Source organism: Beta vulgaris, chromosome 1 (genome assembly GCF_026745355.1).
Source record: "Beta vulgaris subsp. vulgaris cultivar EL10 chromosome 1, EL10.2, whole genome shotgun sequence".
Taxonomy (NCBI): domain Eukaryota; kingdom Viridiplantae; phylum Streptophyta; class Magnoliopsida; order Caryophyllales; family Amaranthaceae; genus Beta; species Beta vulgaris.
In genome coordinates, this window is record NC_079202.1 from 60793040 (window position 1) to 60817476 (window position 24437).

General features: G+C 33.4%; 3 protein-coding genes and 1 long non-coding RNA gene across 5 annotated transcripts; 1 reads left to right on the forward strand and 3 right to left on the reverse strand.

The window, feature by feature from the left end:
- The first annotated feature begins 3797 nt into the window (after positions 1–3797).
- On the forward strand, positions 3798–18407 carry LOC104884891 (cyclic nucleotide-gated ion channel 1). 2 transcript variants are annotated; one of them, XM_048635570.2, is made up of 11 exons: positions 3804–4023; positions 6349–6488; positions 6588–6855; positions 6934–7030; positions 9803–10352; positions 10836–11051; positions 15294–15586; positions 16088–16199; positions 16706–16942; positions 17195–17589; positions 17967–18407. In XM_048635570.2, the coding sequence occupies exons 2-11, from the start codon at positions 6468–6470 to the stop codon at positions 18259–18261; spliced, it is 2484 nt and encodes an 827-aa protein (XP_048491527.1). In that variant the 5' UTR covers positions 3804–4023; positions 6349–6467; the 3' UTR covers positions 18262–18407. The 2 variants fall into 2 exon arrangements, with proteins under 2 accessions (XP_010667924.2, XP_048491527.1); XM_010669622.4 differs by lacking the exons at positions 6349–6488; positions 6588–6855; positions 6934–7030 and having other exon boundaries at positions 3798–4023.
- On the reverse strand, positions 5565–9055 carry LOC125492901 (uncharacterized). The gene is made up of 2 exons (XR_007269326.2): positions 8102–9055; positions 5565–5922 (listed from the first exon to the last, which is right to left on the reverse strand). It is a non-coding gene; the product is annotated as an uncharacterized LOC125492901 (long non-coding RNA).
- Positions 11644–13877, reverse strand: LOC104884823 (probable galacturan 1,4-alpha-galacturonidase SALK6). The gene is made up of 4 exons (XM_010669545.3): positions 13755–13877; positions 13063–13383; positions 12227–12742; positions 11644–12081 (listed from the first exon to the last, which is right to left on the reverse strand). Exons 1-4 carry the CDS (start codon positions 13875–13877, stop codon positions 11839–11841), a joined length of 1203 nt encoding a protein of 400 aa, XP_010667847.2. The 3' UTR covers positions 11644–11838.
- Positions 18329–24271, reverse strand: LOC104884969 (long chain acyl-CoA synthetase 4). Its single transcript, XM_010669705.4, has 19 exons — positions 23851–24271; positions 23570–23633; positions 23379–23468; positions 22865–22921; positions 22730–22778; positions 22540–22616; positions 22218–22257; positions 22033–22127; positions 21749–21916; positions 21532–21642; positions 21359–21446; positions 20922–20988; positions 20764–20839; positions 20549–20666; positions 19995–20243; positions 19759–19898; positions 18990–19172; positions 18649–18768; positions 18329–18565 (listed from the first exon to the last, which is right to left on the reverse strand). Exons 1-19 carry the CDS (start codon positions 24000–24002, stop codon positions 18515–18517), a joined length of 1995 nt encoding a protein of 664 aa, XP_010668007.2. The 5' UTR covers positions 24003–24271; the 3' UTR covers positions 18329–18514.
- Positions 24272–24437: the final 166 nt, after the last annotated feature.

Consider the following 24437-nt stretch of genomic DNA (forward strand, 5'->3'; position numbering starts at 1 on the left):
TTTTGGTTTTATGAATATAAAAGTAATATGATATATGGGGATAATAAACTTAAAATTAGCCATCTTTATAGTAAACATGTCAATATTGAAAAACGACAACAAAAAAGGGGAAATTACCTTTTCTAGTTTCCATATTTTTGTTTTTGGTTTTAAAAGAACTCAAAACTGGAAACAAAAAACGATAACGAACGAGTCCTTAAATTTACGCGGGAGTACCTAAATTACGATACAACATGTTAATTACAATCTGGTAAATAGTCTTTTTAAATTGTAGTAATATCTTCACGGGAGAAACAGTAATAAAAAATTGTCTAGAGTGGAAGTGAGTAAGAGGCAAAGATGCAAAAGTGATGTTTGATTGTATATACAATCTAGCATGTAAATATGCTCTGAGGCCATTTTCGTCGTTTTAATTTTAACGGTTTTCGAGTGTTTACCATGTTTATAAAGAAGCAGAAAAGGGTGGTCACCTATGCTAAAACCACATACAACACGTCGTGCAACCATTACATCACCAATGAAATTTAAGATGATTAATATATATTTTAAATTTAAAAGATTGAAATTCACATAAGTACATTAGGTAAATCGTATAAAAAAGATACTTACAAATTTGTTAATAACGTATTAAGAAAGATTCTGATAGAACTTTATTTCCAAAAAAAATTTAGATTTTATGAAATTAAGCAGCAGTTATTTTAACCAATCAAATAAAAGATAATATATTTGTCAATAAAAAAATGGAGTGAAATTTTAGGAAATAATCTAATTGAATCATTTTTCCTAAAAAAAAAACATAAAAATTATCTTACAATTTATTTTTCATATCAATATTTTTTGTAAAAATATTGAATGGCATGCAATTTTAGCAGTCTAAAACTCTAATCTAATTAGGGCCTGTTCTCTTCGGCATAAAACAGCTGAACTGAACTGAATTGAACTGAACTGAACTGAATTGAACTGAACTGAACTGAATTGAACTGAACTGATCTGAATTGAACTGAACTGAACTGAACTGAACTGAAATGAATAGTGATATGTGAGAGTAAAAGTATTGTCAAGAGTTGAACTAAACTGAACTGGTCTGAACTGAACTGAACTGAACTGAACTGAATTGAACTGAACTGAACTGAACTGAACTGAATTGAACTGAACTGAAAATAAGCTGTGGAGAATAGACCCTTAGGTGTTGTTTGGTTGGAAGCTATTTCCCTTGGAAATACAAATTCCTAGGAAATACATTATGGGTGTTGTGTTTGGTTGGAGGAAAATGGGAGAAGCATAGGAAATACAAATTCCAAGGGAAATAGAATTTCCCATGAAACATGGGAAATCACTCACCAAGCCCCCCTTGGTGAGTAATTTCCTAGGAAATGCAATTTCCTATGGTGTCAACCAAACAATTTTGTCTAATTCCTAGGAAATTAACAAGGGAAAAAATTTCCCATGAAATGTAAATTCCCATGGGAAATTACTTCCCATGTGAACCAAACGAGGCCTTAATTTACTTTGATACAGTTTTTTTATATGTTTAACCTATTAAAGATCAACTTCTTAACCATAAACTTATAAAATGTGTGTCATAATTATATTCGCGCATGTGCACGAGAATTAAACTAGTTATATAAAATATTTTAGATTACACTTTTAGTTTAATAAAGTTAAGATTACTTGCCTATATAATGAGATATTGTTTTAGACTCATTACATAATATTTTTACTCTAGAATATTCTTTAAGATATTAAAATTTTAGTTTATTGATTTTACAGTAATATAGTAAACGTCATACTTAGTGATTTCTTTTTTGTCAAATCGTGCACTTTCTAAGTTTAATATATAGCGTTGTATCAATTACGTGAAGGTGCCTTATAGTATAATCACATTATATTTTTTTACCATCATATTCCCAGTCGGAAGCCGGATTACAATATTTGAAAAAACGAACTCAATTGAATTAGTTTAATCAATAATGAAATCAACAGAATTAGTTTTTTTAAAATTTGTCATGTACGTGGATGCCGAGTTCACTCATTTGACACCCAGGGGTATTTTTGTAATAAATTAGAACTTCAGGTGCTCATTTGACATCAAATTTGCTCATATGGGCATTTTGCTCATTTACTCATTTGCTCATTTTGCTCATTTTGTAATAAAAGTGTGTGCTCATTTTCTTAAATGAGTAGAAATGTTTGCTCATTTGTTCATTGTTCATTTTGCTCATTTGCTCATTCGCTCATTTTGCTCATTTGGAGAAAATAGTTTTGGGTGTACCATGAGGTGTACTATAAATATTCTCCTTGGATGCCATCAACATTGCTCAATTATTTTTTTTATTCTTAGTCTAATTTCTTACAAACTATACGTTTTACACACCACATAAAAAAAAGGGGTGACTTTGTAATTAGTTAAGTTTTGTTGTAATAATCACAACTTTTAACATCCTAAGTTTTGTTGTAATTCGTTAAATTCTGTTGCAAATAATTTGAAATTTCCGAAAATGGAAATTGTTGCAAATAAAATGAATCAGAGGAAGTATTATTTTTACTAATTTTTTTGTTGCTTGAAATCAGTAATTTGATAATGTACAATTCATTTTCCCATCTATATATCTATCTTCTATCTATATATAAAACTAGAAAAATAAGCTTAGTTGTCATCGATTTAAGTTATCAACGCCATTTGTCATCTTTAATCAATTCCTCCAAAATTTTGAATGCTATGTGTTGTATGATGGTTGAACATGAGTGATGCTGATGTGTTATTCTTCCCTTCAATCCAAAAGTGTGTCATACATTCCTTTTTAAACTTTTTCATTCAATAAGATGATCAATCAATTAAAAACTCCTTAATTCGGTAAGTTTTTCTTTTGTTTACCATTTTCTTCAATCATGGCAGTCGCTGAGATTCAATAATTAGAGTTGATTTTTGCATCCCAAATCACAGGCCCTAAAAATATGCCATGATTTATGAATTTATCCATAATTCAATTCGATAATTAATCATATATACTTCATGCATTATGCTACTACTGATGAAATTAGTGATTAAAGAACGTGTAAATTTATATTTATAAAAGAACAAAGGTTATAATGAAAAGAACATATAGTCAATGAACATCTACACTTAAGGAAAGAACATTTACCTTTTAAATTTAAAATGTAAAGGAATCTTTAATTGATTGCAAAATTTAAGAAAACAAATAACAATAATTTTTAAAAAATTTAGACTCTAAAAATGATAAAACAACGTAGTTTAGAAAAGGGTGCACCATGCTCTACATGCACTTGGGTGCATGTACTTATCTGCGCGATAAGATCCTTTAAGAACAGTTTCATAAAGTTCAGAATTGAAATCAAATAAAGTTAAATTTAACAAAAATATTGACTTCCAATTAAAGTTTTTCGCAATTCCAATCGACTAGGCATATTGTGGCGGTTCTTTTGAGTAATATATCTGGAAACGTCCTGTCATTCTTGATTAACACTCTTTCGAACACAGCTACTTCAGTACATTCCAAAATAACTAGTACAGATCTTTTAAGCGTTCACTTTAATTTTTTTTAGTAATAATAGTTACTAATGATTTACTTCGTATTGGTGCTTTTCAAAGAGCTTGACTTCCCAAAAGGTCAATGAAATTTTTCCCTCCAAAAATTAAAAAGCAAGCTAATGAAGTTTGACTGATCTTGCTCTAGTCCTTGAGGTACACTTGCAAGTTGTTCTAGTCCACGAAATTTCCTTATAACTTTCCTACCCATTAACTCCAAAAACAAATAATATAATCCATGAAACTTCCTTCAACTTCAAAAAATACCTTCTATAACACTTTATGAAACTTCCTTTAACGTTTAAATATCTTCCTTGTTTCATTTGCGCATTTTATAACTATCTTAACTTGTGAATTTCAGCATTAAACACGTAATTTTTGTTGTCATTGAAATGTATACAGGATAAGCATTTAATCATGTCGAACGTTTTGCATCCAACTGCACTTGTGAATGACAATCAAGACGAAGTTTTAAGGTGGGTTTTGAAACGTCAATTGCTCTTGTTTATCCTATTCTTGTGCCTCCATATTTTGTGATTCTTGCTCATACTGAAGTCCATTATATTAGGTTGTTTTGGATGATTAACGTACAATTTATGCATCTGGTACTCCAAATTAACAGAAACATGCTAGCATCATAGTTTAGAACTTAGGCTATGTTCAGTTCACCTTATTTTTGCTTATTTCAGATCTAATCAGATCAGATCAGATCAGATCAGATCAGATCAGAAAAAATAAGTTCAGATCAGATCAGATCAGATCAGATCAGACCAGATCAGATCAGATCAGATCAGATCAGATCAGTTCAGATCATATCATGCTTATATTTAAAAACTTATTATTATTAAATATCTTTCACTACATATTAATAAAAATTATAATAATTGAATATTAATAAAGTACTCATTGAGACGAATCAAACAAGATCCCACATGACTATATTTTTTCTTATATATTGAGAAAAATCTAAAAGATTATCTCTTATTGTGAATAGTGTCAAGATTCTAAGTGACAAAGATAAAAAAAATACAAAGGGGTATTATTATTTACTAGTACATTTGTTCAAAAGAATTATTATTATTGTTGTTGTTGTACTTATTAATTATTAATATTGGTAATTATTATTAATCTTATTGTTACCATTATAAATGTCATTGTTATTATTATATTAAGTTATTTTGTTGTTATTAAATAATAGAAAATTAAAAGCCACGTGTTAAGAACATAAGATGGACGCAAAAATAAGAAATATATAAAATATGATATCTCAAATTCATGATAACGAAACTACTATGTTCGGATTACATTTCAAAATAAGCTAAGTGTGAGATACAAATTATAAATTTAGATTCGGTATACCTCTTCCTACCGAATTTCAAATCTCTCTAGCTATTTGAAGTTGCACGATATTTATTTATTTTTGCTCAAGTCATAGTTGTTTGTATATCTTGTTCTATTTTATATGGAAAAAAAAGAGTTCAGTTTGCCGACTTCTCAAGTGTGAAACTTTTTTTTAAGGGAAAGTGTGAAACATTGTATAAGTGCTCTTATAAAATAATGACTTGAGTTATATAATTATTTTTAGTAATAATAATAATTATGATTATAATTATTATTGTTGTTCTTATAATAATGATAATAATAATTATTATTATTAATAATAAAAGTTGTGTAAAAGTTGTAATAGAAATAAAATGATAATAATAGTAACACTATAAAGAATATCTTATAATGTATTGCATAATAATGATTTACAAAGTAATAATATAATAGTAATAATATATTTTATAAAGATAAGATCTTGTTGAAAAAATAAGTTCAGATCAGATCAGATCAGATCAGATCAGATCAGATCAGATCAGATCAGAAAAAATAAGTTCAGATCAGATCAGATCAGAAAAAATAAGTTCAGATCAGATCAGATCAGAAAAAATAAGTTCAGATCAGAAAATTTCAGGTGAACTGAACATAGCCTTACAAATGTAAAGGAATGTTTACGCATAAAAAATCATGGAAGTGTAATGAAAAGACACATCATGCATTTATATCTATTACTATATACTAAAAGAGAAAACATGGTTTAGTTTTCCCCCCAAAACTATCCTAGGTGGCATGCACATGTTCTTCTAATTCCCGCCCATATGATTTACCTACTAGAAATCTCCTCAAAAAAAAAATATTGAAATGAGAAAAAGGAAAAGTAGCTATCCTATGTGGCATTCCAAGGGGAAAAGCTTTTTGTAAGCCACGGTCAGCATTCAAACCCACCATCTTCTACATATCTTGAATAGTTGTAGGGGCCCAATAAACTAACATTAGAATATGTTTAATTTCCAATGCAATTCCCATTCATCAAGAGGGGAGGTCCTTGTGTCCTGCAAAACACCCATTCCAATTCCATTAAATACATATAATATTTTTATTTAATATATAAAGATTTACTAGGTCAGATTAGATTTTCTCTATCCTCCTTAAACCAGAAGCTTAAGCGTTTATTGATAACAGAGAAAACAACAGAAAAAAAACCCTTAATCTTCTATAGTAAATGATAAAATATAAATATATCATTTTGACAGCATAAATTGTACTGCATATTTCTCTCTCTATGCCACTCTATATCCCTCTCTCTCTTCCAGCAAGAAAAAAAGTACGCCTTCCATTTTTTTTTCATCTCTTTCAATATTGCTATATTTCCTTATTAGCAAAGTACTAACTATTATACTCATATCATCTTCTACATAATATTTTGAAGAGCTTTTGAATGTTTAATTTTTTTTATGTTAACATATCGATGAACCAAGAGCATCATTTCGTTGGAGACATTACTCCTATAAAGGATTCTTGGAATATCAAAATCAGAATCATTCGCCTATGGAAAACACCAAATTTTGCAAATCCAAATGAGGATGGGAGTACATAAATGGTCTTTCTTGATGAAAAGGTAATATGAAAAATAAATTGCTAATCAAGTTTCTACTGTACCAAGTTAATGATATTTTTTTTATTATATACTATAACATTTTTTTTCTTTCATACGAAGGGAGATAAAATTCAAGCAATTGTTAAGAAGTTGTTGATTAGGAGGTTTTCACATTTGTTTGCTGAAGGCCAATTCCGAGTTATCAATAACTTTGGTGTTGCACAAAACAATGGAAGCTATCGCCTAACAAGTCATCCTTATAAGATCAATTTTCTTCTCAATACCAGAGTTCAAAATTGCGATGACTTGCCTATTCCATTGCATGGCTTAAATTTCGCATCATTTGATGACATCATATCAAATAGGTTGGATGATATTATCTTGACAGGTAGTTTACAAATATAAATCATAATAAGTTTATATAGCTTAACATGAATAAGTCACTCAGTAAAAGTTTCTTTATCAGATGTTGTTGGAGAAATTGTATCAGTCATACCAATTGAGACATTTGAGAGAAATGGAAAACAATCGAAGAAATTGATCTTAGAGTTGAATGATAAAGAGTAAGATTTACATGTATTCTTCACAAGTGCTTTTTTTTTTGTTGAAACTTATACTATACTGACGTGTTTTACGCTACAAAACCGACAGGAAAGCAAAACTAAAATGTACTTTATGGGACAAGTATGCTGAAGAAGTTGCAACTTATATCGTCCCTATTATATCAATTTGATCCATATGACTTTTATTTTTTTCTAACCTAATATATAAGTTCTGATTTTTTTTTTTGAGGGGTATATAAGTTCTGATTTAATGTATTATATTATTCTAATTTATTTATCTATAGTGTGGAACTATATATATAGAGAGATTAAATTCAGTTTTATTGATCCTTCTCTATTACTGGCCTAATTAAGCAGGGAATATACCTTCTTTTGTTGTATGACAGATTCAAGCCTAATAAGCTTGTACATTTTTCTGTTTATTTAGTGAGCAGCATACTCTGAATCTGTTTTAACATTATACAACTTTCAATACTACTATGGACCAAGAAGCTCCATACTCAAAACTACTATGAAGCACAAAAACCAGCAAACTCATACTTATCTTGTTTTACCATAGAAGCCATAAGATACTAAGTTTATCTGTTTACACTTTCAACTACGACTTACCTACAGAAATGAGCATCTCTACCTATACTTAGTTCAATCAGGACATTTTTTTATAGAAACACAAGGATTATCTTTCCCTCAGACATCAACTTAAGTCTACTATGAAATTGACTTCACAGTTCTTAAAGATCAAATGATCTGCCTCTTTTTACTTGGATCTCTTTTATTTTCCCCTTTTGGCACAAAGGACATGAGGAATGGACGAGTTATCATGACATCACAAATCTGGGAAAAAAGGAATGACTATAAAAGCAATAGCCATGGACATGATCATGTGATTAAACAACATAAAAACAATAAATGACTTATTTTTATGTAGCTAAAAAGCATTAACTTTCCAATCAACCAGAACCTCACCCAAACTTAGAATAGGTGAAACCCCTAATTTATAGATTTATGTATGCATGCAATTGATCTAAAGTTCATATCTAATACCGTCACTAGAAAGTTGAAATATTTTACCTTTTCACTTTAATTGTGAGCAATAATGGAAAAAGCTTTGTTGAATAAGAGATGTTCTTCCATAAATGTCTTCTTAGTTCTATACTCCTTTGATGTTTCCCCTTTCTCTTACCCAAGAGAAGAACTCTATGATTCCCACAGAGTAAATAGCATCGTTCATGAGTTTCTTGTAGGCGATAAGCTTCACCCACATAGTAAAGCAATATATGAGATGTCTGATGAGGTTGATAGGCTCTTGACCTTACATGGGCATGTCCCTGATACATCTGAGGTGCTTTATGACATGGATGAGGACTTAAAAGAAGGAGCATTAAGTCATCATAGTGAGAGATTAGCAATTGCTTATGGATGAGAACAAATTTTTCTTTTGGAAAGAAAGGATGAGCAGGGAAAAATAATTTCTTTTGCTTTTGGAAAGAAAGGATGAGCAGGGGAAATTAATTTATTTTGCTTTTGGAAAAAAAGGAATGATGAGCAGGTATAATTTCTATCCTATTTCCCCTCAAAAAAAAAACTTCTATCCTATTTCTTTCTACTTTTTTTTTAGAAGAAAAACCAAGCCAGCTTTTTTTCTGCTACTTACTTTTTACTTTCTAGGCCATTTGTAAGTTGTAATGTAATGATTAATGATGATAAGTGATGTCCATTTTTTTTTTGCTTTACTGTTGGTTAGAGCTTTTTTTTCCTTTAAATACCATTATTTTTTTGTTATCTAAGTTGTCTTTGTAAGAACATTACTTCTTTTAACAAAAAAAATTATACTATCATATTACTCCATAATACTATAAATTTCTTTCTCCTAAAATAACTGAAAAACAACGCAATTTTTTAAAAGGGTAATATAATAGGACGAAATAATTGGGTGAGTAAAATTGGAACAATTGATTCCTAAAAAGCATGTGACAAATAGATGAACAACTTAAAAAGACATTTGTGACAATTAATTTAAGACGATGTGTAGAGTAATAATTAGTCCATTTTAATACTCCCTCTGTTTTTTTTTATCTTTCTCACTTGGAATCTTGACACTATTCATGCATAGAGAGAATCTTCTCAAATGTTCTCAATTTATAAGAAAAAACATAGTCATGTGGGGTCTTGTTTGATTCGTCTCAATTAGTACTTTATTAATATTCAATCGTTATAATTTTTACTAATATATAATGAAAGATATTTAAGTTTTAAAACGCGTATTGGAAGACGCGCACAGAATAGTAGGAATGATAAAAAAAACAGAGGGAGTAGTTCTCTATTACACAATCTATACTGTTTTTTTTTACAAGATTTATACTGTTTATAACTAAGCATGAATTAAGTCAAATTTCAAATTATACATTTATTATTAAAAACAACCATACATTATAATATTTTACAGCCGTGCATCGCACGGGTACTAACCTAGTACATTGATATTTGATAATATGAACATGCAGGTGTAATGAAAAAAGCATGTAACTAGCACCATGATGTGTATCATGCTCCTGTATAGGATCTAAACTAGTTATTAGGCCCGTGTTATGTCCCAGGTAAGAAAAAATTTCATTTATTAACATAATACTTTATGATAATAACACTAAATACAACTTAGCCTAGTGGTTAGAACTTTAGTATATGTACTTGAGGTCTCGGGATCAAATTCTATAGATTGTGTGCATTTGACTACTTTCCTGATCTATCTTCTTCATTCGCGCTGCCTCACAGGTTTGAAGATCGGAACTCAGAAGGTTCAACAAGTCATAAGCAACAATACTCAGAGAATAGAGCATCATTTCTCCGAGCTTTCAATGTTATTCGCAGAGGATGTGAGAAAGATTTTCAAGGGATTGAAACCTTAAGAGGATCTCTGAGCTTTGATTTGCTCTATTATCAATCTTCAAATAAGCTTTTTCCTGAGAGAAAAATTCTTGATCCTCAAGGATCATTTCTGCAGAAATGGAATAAGATATTTCTAATCTCATGTGTGTTTGCTATGGCCTTGGATCCATTGTTCTTCTACATCCTAGTGATAGATGGCAAGAAACAATGCCTTAAGTTGGATGAAAATTTGAAAATGATTGCTTGTTTTCTTCGCACAATGACGGACTTATTCTATGTACTTCATATAATCTTACAGTTCCATACTGGGTTTATTTCTCCTTCTTCTCGCGTGCTTGGAAGAGGTGAACTAATCAAGGATCATCGCGCTATAGCAAGAAGATATCTCTCGTCATACTTCATTGTTGACATTCTTGCTGTTCTGCCCTTTCCTCAGGTATACTTCCTCCGTTTCAAAATAATTGCACCATTTGGCATTTAGTCACTATTTATGAACTAACTTTGACAAGTCTTCCCTCATCATTATATAATAAGAAAAAATATTGTCAAGTGGGATCTTGTTCAATTCGCCTTAATACGAAGATTTTAAATATCAACCTTTTATAATTTTTATTTATACACAATTAGAGATATCAACATTTAAAAAAGTGTCTTGACAAACGTGAAAAAGCAAACAGTGCAACTATTTTGAAACGGAGGAAGTATATTTCAAGTCATTCTGAGTAATTTATATATCCATATTTTGTTACTTCTACTGTCTTTTGGTTGAATTAATACTTGATCAGTTGGTCTGAACTCTGAAGTCTGAACCTCAGACAGTCCAATGCAAGAATTTACCATTGTAGTTTATATTATCAGTTTTCATGCTAACTTGTTAAAACTAAAAAAATATTTCCTTTGTCCTCTTTAAATTTTGCAGATAGCAGTTCTAGTTATCATTCCAAGATTAATGGGTGGAGGTTTATTGACTTTAAAGGGCCTGTTGAAATTAGTGATTTTCACCCAATATGTCCCAAGGATTATTCGAATATACCCTTTATATAAGGAAGTAACAAAGACATCATTAGGCATAATCACTGAAACAGCTTGGGCTGGAGCTGCTTCCAATTTGTTTCTGTACATGCTAGCTAGCCATGTAAGTTTGCTTTGATCCTTATAAGATACTCGCAAATGTTTAATACTTCGTAAAATAATTTCGCATTGATTGGATCATCATTCACTAGGAAATATATTTGCATACCATGTGTTTAATTCTACCAGTATCTAGGGGTGTGCAAAAATATCCGATCCGAAACATCCGATCCGAAAATCCGCCGATCCAATCCGAAATTTCGGATATCCGATCCGATTTTAAGATTTCGGATCGGGTATCCGGAAAAAATTTTGGGTTTTCGGATCGGATACGGATCGGGATTTTTCAAAAATTTCAACGGACCCGATCCGAAAATCCGGTGATCCGATCCGAAAACCCGGTGATCCGATCCGAAAAGTTTGGATATCCAAAAATTTCAGATCGGATTCGGATCGCAATTTTCCCGATCCAAAATTTTCGGATATCCGAATATTCGGATCGGATCGATCCGATATCCGACATTGAACACCCCTACCAGTATCCCTTGTAGACACTAGACAGACACTTCAGGTAGTAGAATCCTGGTGAACATAAGTATATTTTTACGGTATTTTATATTTGTAGTGAGCGGATTACCCAGTTGGTAAATGTAGCATTTCCACAAATTTTTTCTCTTTGCATAAAATTAGTATTTAGTACCCACATAAGAGAGTTAGTACAGGCAATTACTCTCTAGAGGGTGAAAAAAAATAATCTAAATCACACACATCCCATTATAAGATTTGGGCAGGTGACAAAAACTAAACAAGCCAAAAAAAAGTATACAACTCGATTACAGATGATGATTTATTTAGGGGCCAGGAGGGGCACGTGCACCACAAGCAACTGGGTTCTGTTTGCCAGACGTGATCGGCTTTACGTTCTTACACATTGAGACGGCACGGCCACCATTGAAGGTCAAGTCGATGTCAGCGAGTTCGACCTTGTCACAAGGAGCTCCACTGCTGCACAAGATCTTGACTGCCTCTTTGGAACCTGCAGTTCCTCTGATGTTTTTGAAACTGATGTTGCTCAGCTTTACCTTAGATGGTGTCTGAACCAAAACAAAAAAAATGTTAATTACTGATAGAGTATAGAATCTATTCCTGGGGCCTCAACCATCAGCTTTATCAATTACTTCAAGTAAAATTAACCTGGATGATATGATTAATTAGTTAATAAAGAAAAAGCTAACTAACCTTAGCCTTGCAGTGGTTGTAAGGGCAGTACTCCTGATCAATAAGAATAGGGTTTAGCACATTCTTAACAGTAATGTCCTCGAAATGAAGGTTTGAAGCAATAGCCTCGAATGAGTTGAGCCAAGACTTGATCCTAACACCATTGTCAGTGTCGCTGATGGTGCACTTTTTTACAGTAACACCTGTGACAGGAGCCTCCTTTTGGTACCTACCAAGGCTTCCAATGCTGATACCATGACCAGGTCCACAAGTAATGTCCTCGATGTGAACATCAACAGCTCCATCACCCATGGAGATACAATCATCTCCTGTACCAATCTTTGCTTTGGTGACAAATATCCCTGCTGAACGTCCGATATGGATACCATCTGTGTTAAGACTGTCTTTTGGTGCTTGGATAGTTGTATCGAATAGTGTAAAGTTTTTGCACCCCAAAACTCCCATATGGTATAGCTTGCTGTTCAATGATTTGATCCCGCTTATCTTACTGTTAGTCAGGCTGTTGAACCTAAAGTTCTGCATGCATACAGTATTACAGTTACGTTGTAAATATGTACGTAATTCGACATTAGTATATATATGAAAAGGAGCTAATTCAGGCGCCTCTAAAGGGCCCTAAATAGAATTATAACGAGAGATAGACATTGTACAAGTGTGGAGAATAATTGTGTTAACCTGTTGTAGGTTAACCTGGCATTCAATATTTATAATGTTTACAATACAGACCTATGACTAGTAAAGTACCGTTCTACTAGTACTTTACTAGTCATAGGTCTGTATTGTAAACATAATAATATTATTATCCCTTTACATATAATATTATCCAATAGACATACGTAAGGAAGATTGTCGCAACTGCCGGTCTTAGCACAATTGTTCTGCTTCCAAGCCATTTGTCCTTGGCCATCAAAAGTACCTCCAGTTGGGAGACAATTGATGGTAAGACCTTGGATGTTTTCGATTTTAACCCATGTGTCCGAGCCTTTCATTTGGGCCGGGTTTGGTGGGGCTTTGAAGTTTCCTGCAATTTCAATAGTAACAGCAGCCTTGCATGGACCTGTAAATTTTATAGCATTTAGCAAGAAAGATCCTCGAGGAACTACTATCTTTGTTGGTGCTGGTGCTGCACATGCTTGTTTCCAAGCAGCCATCAAACCCTGTCATGCAGTCATAATATTTTTTTTAGTGAACATTATTCATTTCATATTCTTACTTGATCAACAACTATAATTTGTACTTCCTCCGTTTCAAAATAGATGGTACATCGTTGACTAAAACGCTTGTCGAGGCACTACTTTGACTACTAATATCTTTAATTATGTATTAGAGTAAAGTATAAAATTTTGATTTTCTGAAAATATACATTAAGACAAATCCAACAACATATTACATTATAACATTTGATTTTACCTAATAGTAAATAATGCATGGTCAAACCTCATTCATGAATAGTGGAAAAATCAACAATGTAGCATCTATTTTGAAACGGAAGAAGTATATAATTTATGATTTTACTATTGAAACACACCTGTGTTGCATCTCCATTAGGCTTAGCACCTAATTTTGTTATGTCAATGACATTCTGGGATCTAACCACACAAACGAACAAATAAAATAGAGATATGAAAAATGGGAGATTGGGTGTTTTCATTTTTTTTAATTTCTAGTTTTTTTGTGTTTTTCGTTTTTATCTTTATTTTATAAATGATGAAGGATATGCTGCTCCTTGTCAATATATATAGTTTCTGCTGAAATCTTACACCATTCGTGTGACATTCTAATTTTCAAGCAAGATGCTAATCTTTAGCTAACTTTGTGGTACGGTTATTACAAAAGAATTCAGAAACATTTCCTCCATATGACCTTGACTACTATTATTACTTTTGATGATAAAAATAGATAAATAAAGATAGATTTTACTCTACATGGAAATTATTGTATTTTTGGGGTTACTAATTATTATACTTCTATTAATATAGTATGGTTATTGATAGTTGTCGAGGAGGTAATTAGTATTCCTATTTGGGGTTATTACTTATTATATTTTTCAGGACTACTTATTAATTTCTTTTGGGTTATAATTATTAGGGTACTTATATATATTGGACTATCACCTATGTCTAAATATAGTTAGTTTGTCTTTTATGCGCGAGACATAGTTGTTAATCGTATGGCAGCCACACAGAAGATTCGATGTACCAAGATATACTTCGAAATTTTAACATGTCTTCTGTTCCATATAGTTACTACAACTAGTCCCGACCCTATACAAGTATAAAACCAGATTTTAAACTCAAACTATGCACGTCTTAGTATGAAATAAAGAATAATAGGTACTTGTACATAACATTAATTTGTGAGAGTTCTTACTTATTCTTAAGGATAATTTGAATAAGCAAGGAAGGTTAAAATGTCAGTTTTCCAATATTAAACTTTTGCTTATTGGCCAAACTAGGAGAAGGCTAATCACTTGGTTGCACAATCCTTAATTACTTATCACCCATTTTTTGCCCCATGATAATTGTTTTATTTAGTACATATAAAAGTAGACGAGAACGGGGCTGCCCCTTTAAGAAGAATTTTGTGAACTTTCACATAAACCAGAACATTGAAGCTAGTCTTAGGTAAACTCGTCATATTGTTGAAGGGTAAAATTTTATACTATGACAAGGTCACTAATTTTATACACATAAAGCTTTATACTAGGTTGCATTGTGCATGGCTGAGATCACTAGCACCCAAAACTTGTTGTCTTACCAAACGTTTGCATCCAAGTATAACTTGAACTGTAGCAACATTTTCTTAACAAATTTTCCAAATCTTAGATGGTGCACAGGCTAGTACATAGAGCAGGGTGTGCACATGTACATGGATAACAAGCCAAATGAATATATGTACATCTCTAGTTGGTACATGTTCATTGGTATTAGTCTCTGTGTAGATAATCTAGTCCTGCATGTTCATCGAATCTTCGTGAGTATAGTTCTTTTTCTATGGACGTATGTATGTACTAATTCCCCATCATAACCTGAGTTTACTGATTAATAGATCATGAGTTAAACTGCAGGTGTTTGGAGCAGTTTGGTATATGTTTGCCATAGATAGGCAAGGCACATGCTGGCACAAGTCATGTATGGGAGGAGGATGCCATCAGTTGTCTTTATATTGCAAAGACAAACATGAAGGAAACTATGTATTCAACAACACCTTCTGCAAACTTATAAACCCTGATCAAATAACAGATTCTACTGTTTTGAACTTTGGCTTGTTCTATGATGCCCTTAATTCAGAAGTGGTACAGTCTACTCATATTTTCGAGAAACTCTTCTATTGCTTTTGGTGGGGCCTTCAAAATCTTAGGTAATTTGCACTTAATCTATCCTGTAGTTTTTAAGTCGCATTGGTTTCTGTCTTTTTTACTGAGTAGTGCATACCTCATCTCAACTGTCAAATTAAGCAGAAATTGTTTCTGTAGAGATCCCATGAAAAACCCACTTGAGTTGTCTTTCATTTAAGAGTTCTATTTCCTCATAAGGGGTCTATGTGACTGCTAATTAAGCAACTAACACTGTGAAATATCTTGAATATCTTCGATGAGTAAACTGTGTTTACTCTTGGGTTAAGGGCACTATTGATTTTCGCCCGCTGTTAGGTGCCTATTTGTTGGACAATTATCCAGACTCTTTCTTATTATACATCATATAGCTTATGTAATAGAGATGATGAAGAGTATATGATAGACTTCTAATGAAGGCTAAACTAAACTTATATATTCATTTACTTGTGTCTTCAATTTTATATTGAGATCCATTTGTTTTGTTAACCCTGATCTAGTAATAATATCCTGTACTTCTCTTGCAGCTCTCTTGGTCAGAATCTGAATACAAGTACTTTTGTCGGGGAGAACTTATTTGCTGCCTTCATTACTGTTTCTGGACTAGTTCTGTTTTCCTTGCTCATTGCCAATATGCAGGCAAGTCTCAATGTTTTACTCCCTCCGTCTTTTTTTATTTGCTACATTTTGCTATTTAGGGGTGTTTCAATTTATTTGCTACATTTGCAAATATTTCCATATATAGTACATAGGTCCCACACTTTATTTACAAATTTGCCATCACTCCCTTCTTGATTTTGTAAATGTTTCCATATATAATACATAGGTCCCACAATTTACCTATTTGCTTTTTTGTTAATTCCATTTATGTCAATGGTCCCCACTCCCTCCTTGGTCTTTGTGAGAAAGTGCTTGTAGCAAATAAAAAAAGACGGAGGGAGTATGATATAAAGAGAAATTTCTTCAGTATAAGATGTTAGTATCATGAAACAATTATTCTTTCTTCATTTTGGAATTTTCTGTAGTTTTGCTTTGCCTTATTATTATATGTCAGAGCAAACACTTGATACATTGAGCCGCCTAAGATGCAGGAAGATGGCTTTTGTTTCAAGGATTTGATGATTTCTAGTGGCTGTGTTGAACAGAAATTTCTACAATCAACAACTGTTAGAGTAGAGGAGATGAGAATAAAAAGGCGAGATGCAGAGATGTGGATGTCACATCGTTTGCTTCCAGCAGACTTAAAGGAGAGGATAAGAAGGTATGATCAGTACAATTGGCAAGTAACGAGAGGCGTTGATGAAGAGAGTGTAATACGTAATCTTCCTGGGGACCTTAGGCGGGACATAAAACGGCATCTCTGCTTGGCTCTTCTAATGAGAGTGAGTATATCTGCAAATTGTTACAATCATGCTTGTGTATGACATGTTTATCTTGTTTTTTTCCAAACTCATCACCCAATTTTTACACATTTTGGGTAATATTGAACTTTTTATATATTCTATGTGATTTTAAGTAACTTTATAGACGTTTTAGTGATGGATTTAACATCAAACTTCGAGTGTAGGATCTAATTTAAGGATGCAAATCAAGAGTTTTATGATTTATATGAAACCTTTTGCGTTGGAGCGTAGGTGCCAATGTTTTCAAAAATGGATGAACAACTAAAAGATGCAATGTGTGATCGTCTGAAACCAGTGCTTTATACTGAGAATAGCTTCATTGTACGTGAGGGTGATCCAGTGAACGAGATGCTATTCATAATGAGAGGAAATCTATTGACTATGACCATAAATGGTGGAAGAACTGGTTTCTATAACTCAGTTAATCTCAAGGCTGGCGATTTTTGTGGAGAAGCATTGCTCACATGGGCTTTAGATCCTTATTCCTCACTCCATCTGCCCATCTCAACTAGGACTGTGCTGAGCCAAACAGAAGTTGAAGCTTTTGCGTTGACGCCAGATGATCTCAGGTTTTTGGCATCGCAATTTCGTAGACTTCACAGCAAGCAGCTAAGACACACCTTTAGGCAAGTATATGCTTCTTTCACTAGAAACTCTTAACTGAACTAATTTTTCATTATATAAACTTGTTGGCCACTCTGAACTTATTTTTGTTAACTTGTGAGGGTGCATTCTCTTGACCTGATTTTTCCTGAACTGAACTTATCTAAATTTGGTACACCTGATTGGACTTTGACTTTCCTGAATCTTATATTTGCAGGTGAAGAGAACACACTCTGAATTGGACTTTTTTTGGATTTGGATAACCCTTATCTGAACTTATTGGCCTTTATCTGAATTTATTTTTTCTCATCTATCTTAAATTTAGCAGGCCATATATGAGGATTATATGTGTTCCGTTTTTCTAACTTCTATAATCCCTTGTGATTTTTGTTGTATTCAGGTTCTATTCACAACAGTGGAGGACATGGGCAACCTGTTTTATACAGGCAGCATGGCGGCGTCACTATAGAAGAGAACTTGAGAAATCTTTACGGGAGGCTGAAGAACTGGCTGTGGCAAAGGAGGGTGGAAGCTCAACAAGTTTGGGTGCCACCATTTACGCGTCAAGGTTTGCTGTCAATGCACTTCGTAAGCTCCAAAGTAATAGTCCACCAAATGTTAAAGCTCCGCTGAGGACACCCCTTCTCAACTTGCAAAAGCCAACTGAGCCTGATTTCACTTCCGAAGATGGTTAGTTAGTCAGTTTCCTGCTCTTTCAAGTAAAATGTTGCTTTTCATTTTTAATTCATCGATTTTAGACCATTGATACAAGTTAATGTAATTACGAATGTAATTAAGAATTTCAAGTACAAAAGGGTGAATCTACAATTGTTGTATCAAACTGATGATGTTTTTTCCTCTACATGTAGAAGCTCCCTACAAGAAATAGAAATCTTAGATAAAAAAGATGTCAAATTTGCACCCAAATATTGCAGAACTGATGCTTCATTATGATTGTCGTTTCTCGTTCTGTTCTTGGTATAAGGTGTCAATAACATCCTGTAGAAATACTAACATTTAGAGCCTAATTTATGCTATACCTTGGGAAACACAAGTTATGTTAGTAATAAAGGTGTACCAACCTTATAATACTTGAGTAATTGAGGCCTCTTCTTCTTAAAGGTTGGAGTCAATAGATCGCGCTCCATGTCAAATGGCATGGGGTCTAGATGTACTGCCTTGATTAACTCGAATCCTTTCAACTGCAAGGAAGAAAACAAGATGGATCTCTTTGAGACAGGAGGAAGCAGCAAAATGAGAAGGGTGTATTTGAACTTGGGACTATCCTAAAAAATACCTCCTTCGTCCACAAATGAACATCTAGTCTGCTATTTTGGTCAATCCACATATAAATGTCATGTAATTTTACTAGAAGTTAAAAAAAACAATAGAAGTTAAGAAAGCTGAAAACATAGGAAGATACCTTGTTCTCTCGGGCAATCTTGTTGAGCTTCTCAAGAATGTAGGCCTTTGCTCTAGGATGCTGGCACAGTGAACTGAAATCACCTGCAACTTCATGTTCTTGAGCCCAGGATTCAAGAGCATGCTTGTTGGGGTTGACAACAGCAACAAGGAAAGACTCGAAGCTATTTCCATAAACCCATGCCTGAAAGTGAAACATCCAGATGAGTTTAGAACAAAGAAGAAAACTTGATTCCAATAACCGTTGCAATAACTTAATTAAGCCTTCTGATATCACCTTCAGAAGGAGATGCAAAAGAGATAAGATCACCATTCAAGTAAGTTCAGATAAATTCAGAGGGAAGTTCGATTTATGGGTGTATCTGGCAACTACATGTCAAGTAGCTTTGGTCAATACTCCGAAGGGGAAAAGTGGTGTTTGGTGATTTGGTGAAGCAAGTATTTTATGATAGCTTTTGGGGGTCAAGGTATCGTCTTTGAAAAGCCAAAACAATTAGCTTTTGCGATAAAGGTAGCTTTAGGAGTAGCCTTTGGAGGTAGAATATAGTTCATTTTATGTTCTGTTACTAATCTAATTGTTAGTTTCATTGAATACTAATTTATTTAATAACTATTTTGACAGTAAACCTCTAACAACTAACAGCTAACACATCTTTCAACTACTTTTGCCGAACAGTCACAACTAACGACAAGTTCAGATAAATGCCAAAAACATTTTAAGGTTAGGCAAACGAAGTCTTGTTTCAACATGTAGCATTGATCAGCCATACCGAATCGATTTCTGAGGCAAGACTGTATATATTCTCCAAGTTTTCAACTGAAACATATTCTCCCTGTGAGAGCTTAAAGATGTTTTTCTTGCGATCAATGATCTTCATGCACCCATCTGGCTGCCACTCTCCAATATCCCCTATTTAGACATTTGAAGATTTAAGATGTAAGATCTTATATAACTACAATCAAAGCTAAATTGAAGAAAAAAGACATGATCAGATCTCAGACTAACCTGTGTGGAACCATCCATCAAACATGACTTCTTCGGTGAGATCTTCTCGTTTATGGTAACCTGTAAAGAGGGTATTTCCTCGAATGCATATTTCTCCACGTGGGGTTGTGGACAGAAGAGCATCATATCCCATTTCTGGAACTGATTCTAAGCAGACATCGACGTTTGGTACAGGAGGTCCCACAGTTCCAACCATTGCCATATCATTAGGTTGTGCAATGAATGAAGCTGCACAGCTTTCAGTAAGACCTGTCATAAAAGGAGAAAGCAGACAGTTTAGGACCCGTTTGGTATTACTACCAGTTTATATATATTGGTCCAAAGTTTTAAAAGTCGTATAGTAGAGGCCATAATCCATATAATGAACTTAAAAGTAGTATATGTTTTTACTAATCATGTATGTTCCGAGAACTGAGAACAAAACACTAGAATAACTACTACTGGAATATCTTATGAATTAATGTTTGCTAGTTCTTTTTTCACTTGGAGAAGACTCAGGACAGAGGAGTAGTATTGCTTTGTTCATACACAGCACGAACCAGCAAACATCGTACCATATCCTTGAAGCACATGAGCACATGTCACCACGCGTAGGAAAGTTTCAACACTAGGAGCAAGAGGTGCTCCTCCTGAAAGGATTAGACGAAGTTTTCCTCCAAGACCCTCCTTAATCTGAGGCCATGAAGATAACAAAAATATGAGATTGATTAGTTCAAAGTACATACTAATCCTTTCCAATACTATAGAACTCTTCAGAACCTCACTTTACCTTACTAAACACTATCTTATCAAAAATGGGGGATGCTTCCTCAAGCCTATACCCATTGTTCATGTTGCTCAATTTGCTGCGATTCAAAAACATAAATGTTAAATCTTCCAATCAGAGAAAGGAAACAATTGATAAGATTGAATAGAACTTCAACTTACTACGAGTAGGCGACATTGAACAATGTACGTTTCAAAGCCCCAGCAGAAGAAATCTTTTCCATCAGACCTGATGTCACACCAGAAATTATAGTCATCAGGACATCAAAAATTAACATATTGTACAAAATGCATTAAGTGCAACAACATTGAAGATCATAACTACTGCTTCTTCGCATGTTTTACTTAGGCCACTTTGTTATGTTTATTAAGTTAGAACTATGAATATTCCCATATTTTATCCTTCATAATATCAAAACTGTGAATTCTTAAGAAATAGTACTTCTATGATATAAATGTGTAAATTTTTAAACAGTTTAGTAAAGGTTTGTTAACTTTATTCCTTAAATTGGTCGATCCCTAGAAAATGTGTGTTTTATTTAGGGACATAGGGAATACTATATTTTGATTGTCTATCTACAGATATTTCTGATTTTTACCTGAATATATCCTATCTAACACACGCGGAACAGAACAAAGAATTGTTGGTTTCAGATCCTTGATGTCTTCAGACAGCAGTTTCACATCCTGTATGCAATTAACTAAGAAAGTTGAGTATAACAAAGCTCTGATATATTGTTTTAGTATAATGATACTTATGGTTTTCACTTACTCCGCGCCAATACCCTATTGAAGCACCAATTGAGATAAACAATTCCTCTACCACTCGATCAAAGATATGTGCTAGAGGAAGATATGAGAGGTATACATCATCTTGCATAAGCTGTAAAATTTTCCAAAGAAAAGGGAGGGAAAATGTCAGAAATATGAAAATAAATAAAGTATACATTATCATGATTCATGAGCAGGACAGAAGACTCTGAACTCACCTCTTCATTTATGCTCGTCAATGAGAATTTTATGCCAGATACAACAGTGACAACAGTCTCATTGGAAATCAATACTCCCTTGGGCTCACTGGTTGTACCACTTGTATACATTATTGTGCAAATGTCACTTTTCTTTTTTGCAGGAAGATCAAACTGTTGATTGTTTCCCTGTATGTACATATTTGTGCAGATGGGTATCAGAAATGTTTTTGTACAGCGCCTTCATAACTGTATAAATTCAAGTTAAAAAAAACAATAAAAAAAGCTTAGCAGTATGAAGGTACCAGTAGTAGAAATTCATCCCAAGAGTGAATTGTCAAGCCCATTCTTTCAGCTTCTTCCTTTTGGTCGGATTTTACCTTGCCAAAGCTCACAAGTGCTACATAGAAGACAATACATGTTAGTCCAGGATGAGGATTGTAGCTCCAAATGCCTCCAATTTAGCAATAAGGAGAGAAACTCGACTTACTTTTCAAGTACTTTCTTGTATTGGGTAACGTCTTGAGAACCTACAAAGACGGCTAAAGTTAACAATTTACTTGAACAGTCACATTTAGATCATCACTGATGCTATTGGAATTTAGGTAATTCAGACATAGGTACATGAACAAGTGTCCACAGTCCAATATAGTTATTTTAGAGTACAAATTTCCATGTTTTTCTCTGGAAAAAAGTATCAAGTGTATACTCATATCAAAGTATCGAGGATCTCACTCAGGTACTCGATGTGAAGTCATATGATAAAATATTTAATGACAAGTAAATGCATGCATCCCTGGAACTCTATTTACCTCTGAAATCTTCTTTTCTTCTACAAAAGCGATGGACACCTCTGCATGACATATGATGTATTCCACTGCACCAGCACCTGTGAACCAGAAATTCTCAACACTCAGACACTCTCTAACTGGCAACACCTTTTCTATTCAAGCGACATATTTTTCTAAGTTGAGGCAAAGAAAGAAGGTACTGACTTCATACCTAGGGAATCATAAAGTGGAACGCAGTACAGTCCATGTGCATTACAGGCCTGCAAATCTTGACAGCATGAGATACCAACACCATCTTCGAGAACAATATAGAAGGAGCTGGTGATCTTAACAACAAATTTCATACCTGCATGCTGATGATCCACTTAGGGCAATTAGTACTGTAGATACCACATCGTGCTCCCTGCAAAAATGAAAAGAAATCGAAGGCAACCCGTGTTATTAACCAATGTTGCATAGATTGTCCTGCAGAGTGTCATCTGTTCCCTCTGAAACTGACTTGACCTAAGATCACTGCTTGGTGGAATACTATCAAAGATTTTCTGTTCCAAATCAGGACATTAACATGTACAATGTAATTTAAGAATAGTCCAGATACTTGGAGAACTGCTCTCCAGCAAACATGCAAGAAATGCAGCAATTTGGTAACTCAACTTGGTGTGGTGACTGCACAGCAATTCTTTTACAATGTTCGCTGGACAACAAGTTATCCATTCAGCGTTTTTAATCCAGGAATATTGAACTATACATTATGTCAGAAACACAAACGTCAAGATAAGTATACTAACACAACATGTTTGCTTAGAGCTAAAAGTCATATTTAATCATGAAATATTTCAATCAATCAAGAAGTGACTCACTTTACTAATTCCACAACTTCGGATAGATGCTCCAACTTTCATAACAATTTCGTACACTTCCTTGTATGTTAACCAAACATAATCTCCTACCTGTGATGATCATATAATAAACATCATGTCAACATGTAAGAGTAAGACATCGAAAACAGAAATAGGGGCAATCTATATAGCATTATAGCCTAGTTCCTTACTTTGCCATCCTCAGTTTCACGATATCCAACCATTCGATTCTCTGGGAATTTCTCCACTGAATTTCTGGAGTTGTAAAACACAGACAAACATATTAAATTACATACCATATACTATAGTTGTTTTTTTAAAATCAAAGTCTAGGAAGATGAAACACAAAACTTTTAGTTCAAAATATGTCAAATGGCCACCTTAACCAAAAGCTTAAGCTGATGGTTGAAGCGCCAAGAATAGTTTTATACTCTATCAAACTACTGTAAATGGAAAAAAAATATGGTTATACCGGAAAATATCCCAGCAAGTTTCCATTCCTGGAAGAAGAGGTGGGAAACCATCTTTGGCAGTAACACTCCTGTAAACTGGGCCAACTGAAGGCCTTCCATCCTTTGCTTCTTTGCCCTTCTCTACCTCTACCACATACTTCTTCTCCTCCATTCTTTTTGCTGATTTTTTCTCCTTGTTTGGGTGTCGAAACTCGCTTCGTTATCAATCTTTTTTCTCTCCTCCATAAAATGAATGCTCTTATAGATGAACATTACCAGAAAAGTTATTGTTGAGACTTTTCAAGAATTTGGAAACTTTTGGTGGCCAAATTTAACCAAGTTTTTTTTGCTTGGACACAAATATGAGTCACAAAGCAACCATAAGATTGACTAATAATTTTCTCCTTGTGTAATTTTTTTTTTTAGAAGCTTGTCAATATGACATTATACTATAATGAAACTTAGTACTATATCTTACGCTACAAAACAAAGAAGAACTGTGAATGGTAGGTAGTTATTGATCAACTACTTTATAGAAAAGTATTTTGGATTCTTCTGATGATTTTTTAAAAAATCAAAGGATTTCTGCCGTATTCTCTGCCAAGTC

Excerpts from the sequence above, each read along its gene's own strand:
- LOC104884823 (XM_010669545.3), bottom strand. The coding sequence starts at position 13,877 with ATGAAAACACCCAATCTCCCATTTTTCATATCTCTATTTTATTTGTTC. Across the intron at positions 13,384-13,754 it reads CTAATGGAGATGCAACACAG|GGTTTGATGGCTGCTTGGAA; the intron begins GTGTGTTTCAAT and ends ACTGCATGACAG. Across the intron at positions 12,743-13,062 it reads GTTGCGACAATCTTCCTTAC|AACTTTAGGTTCAACAGCCT; the intron begins GTATGTCTATTG and ends GTATGCATGCAG.
- LOC104884891 (XM_048635570.2), top strand. The coding sequence starts at position 6,468 with ATGGTCTTTCTTGATGAAAAG. Across the intron at positions 6,856-6,933 it reads GGATGATATTATCTTGACAG|ATGTTGTTGGAGAAATTGTA; the intron begins GTAGTTTACAAA and ends TTTCTTTATCAG. Across the intron at positions 16,200-16,705 it reads TGCTCATTGCCAATATGCAG|AAATTTCTACAATCAACAAC; the intron begins GCAAGTCTCAAT and ends TGTGTTGAACAG.
- LOC104884969 (XM_010669705.4), bottom strand. The coding sequence starts at position 24,002 with ATGGAGGAGAAGAAGTATGTGGTAGAGGTAGAGAAGGGCAAAGAAGCA. Across the intron at positions 22,258-22,539 it reads AAGAAAAGAAGATTTCAGAG|GTTCTCAAGACGTTACCCAA; the intron begins GTAAATAGAGTT and ends CCGTCTTTGTAG. Across the intron at positions 18,566-18,648 it reads AATTACTCAAGTATTATAAG|GATGTTATTGACACCTTATA; the intron begins GTTGGTACACCT and ends GTATTTCTACAG.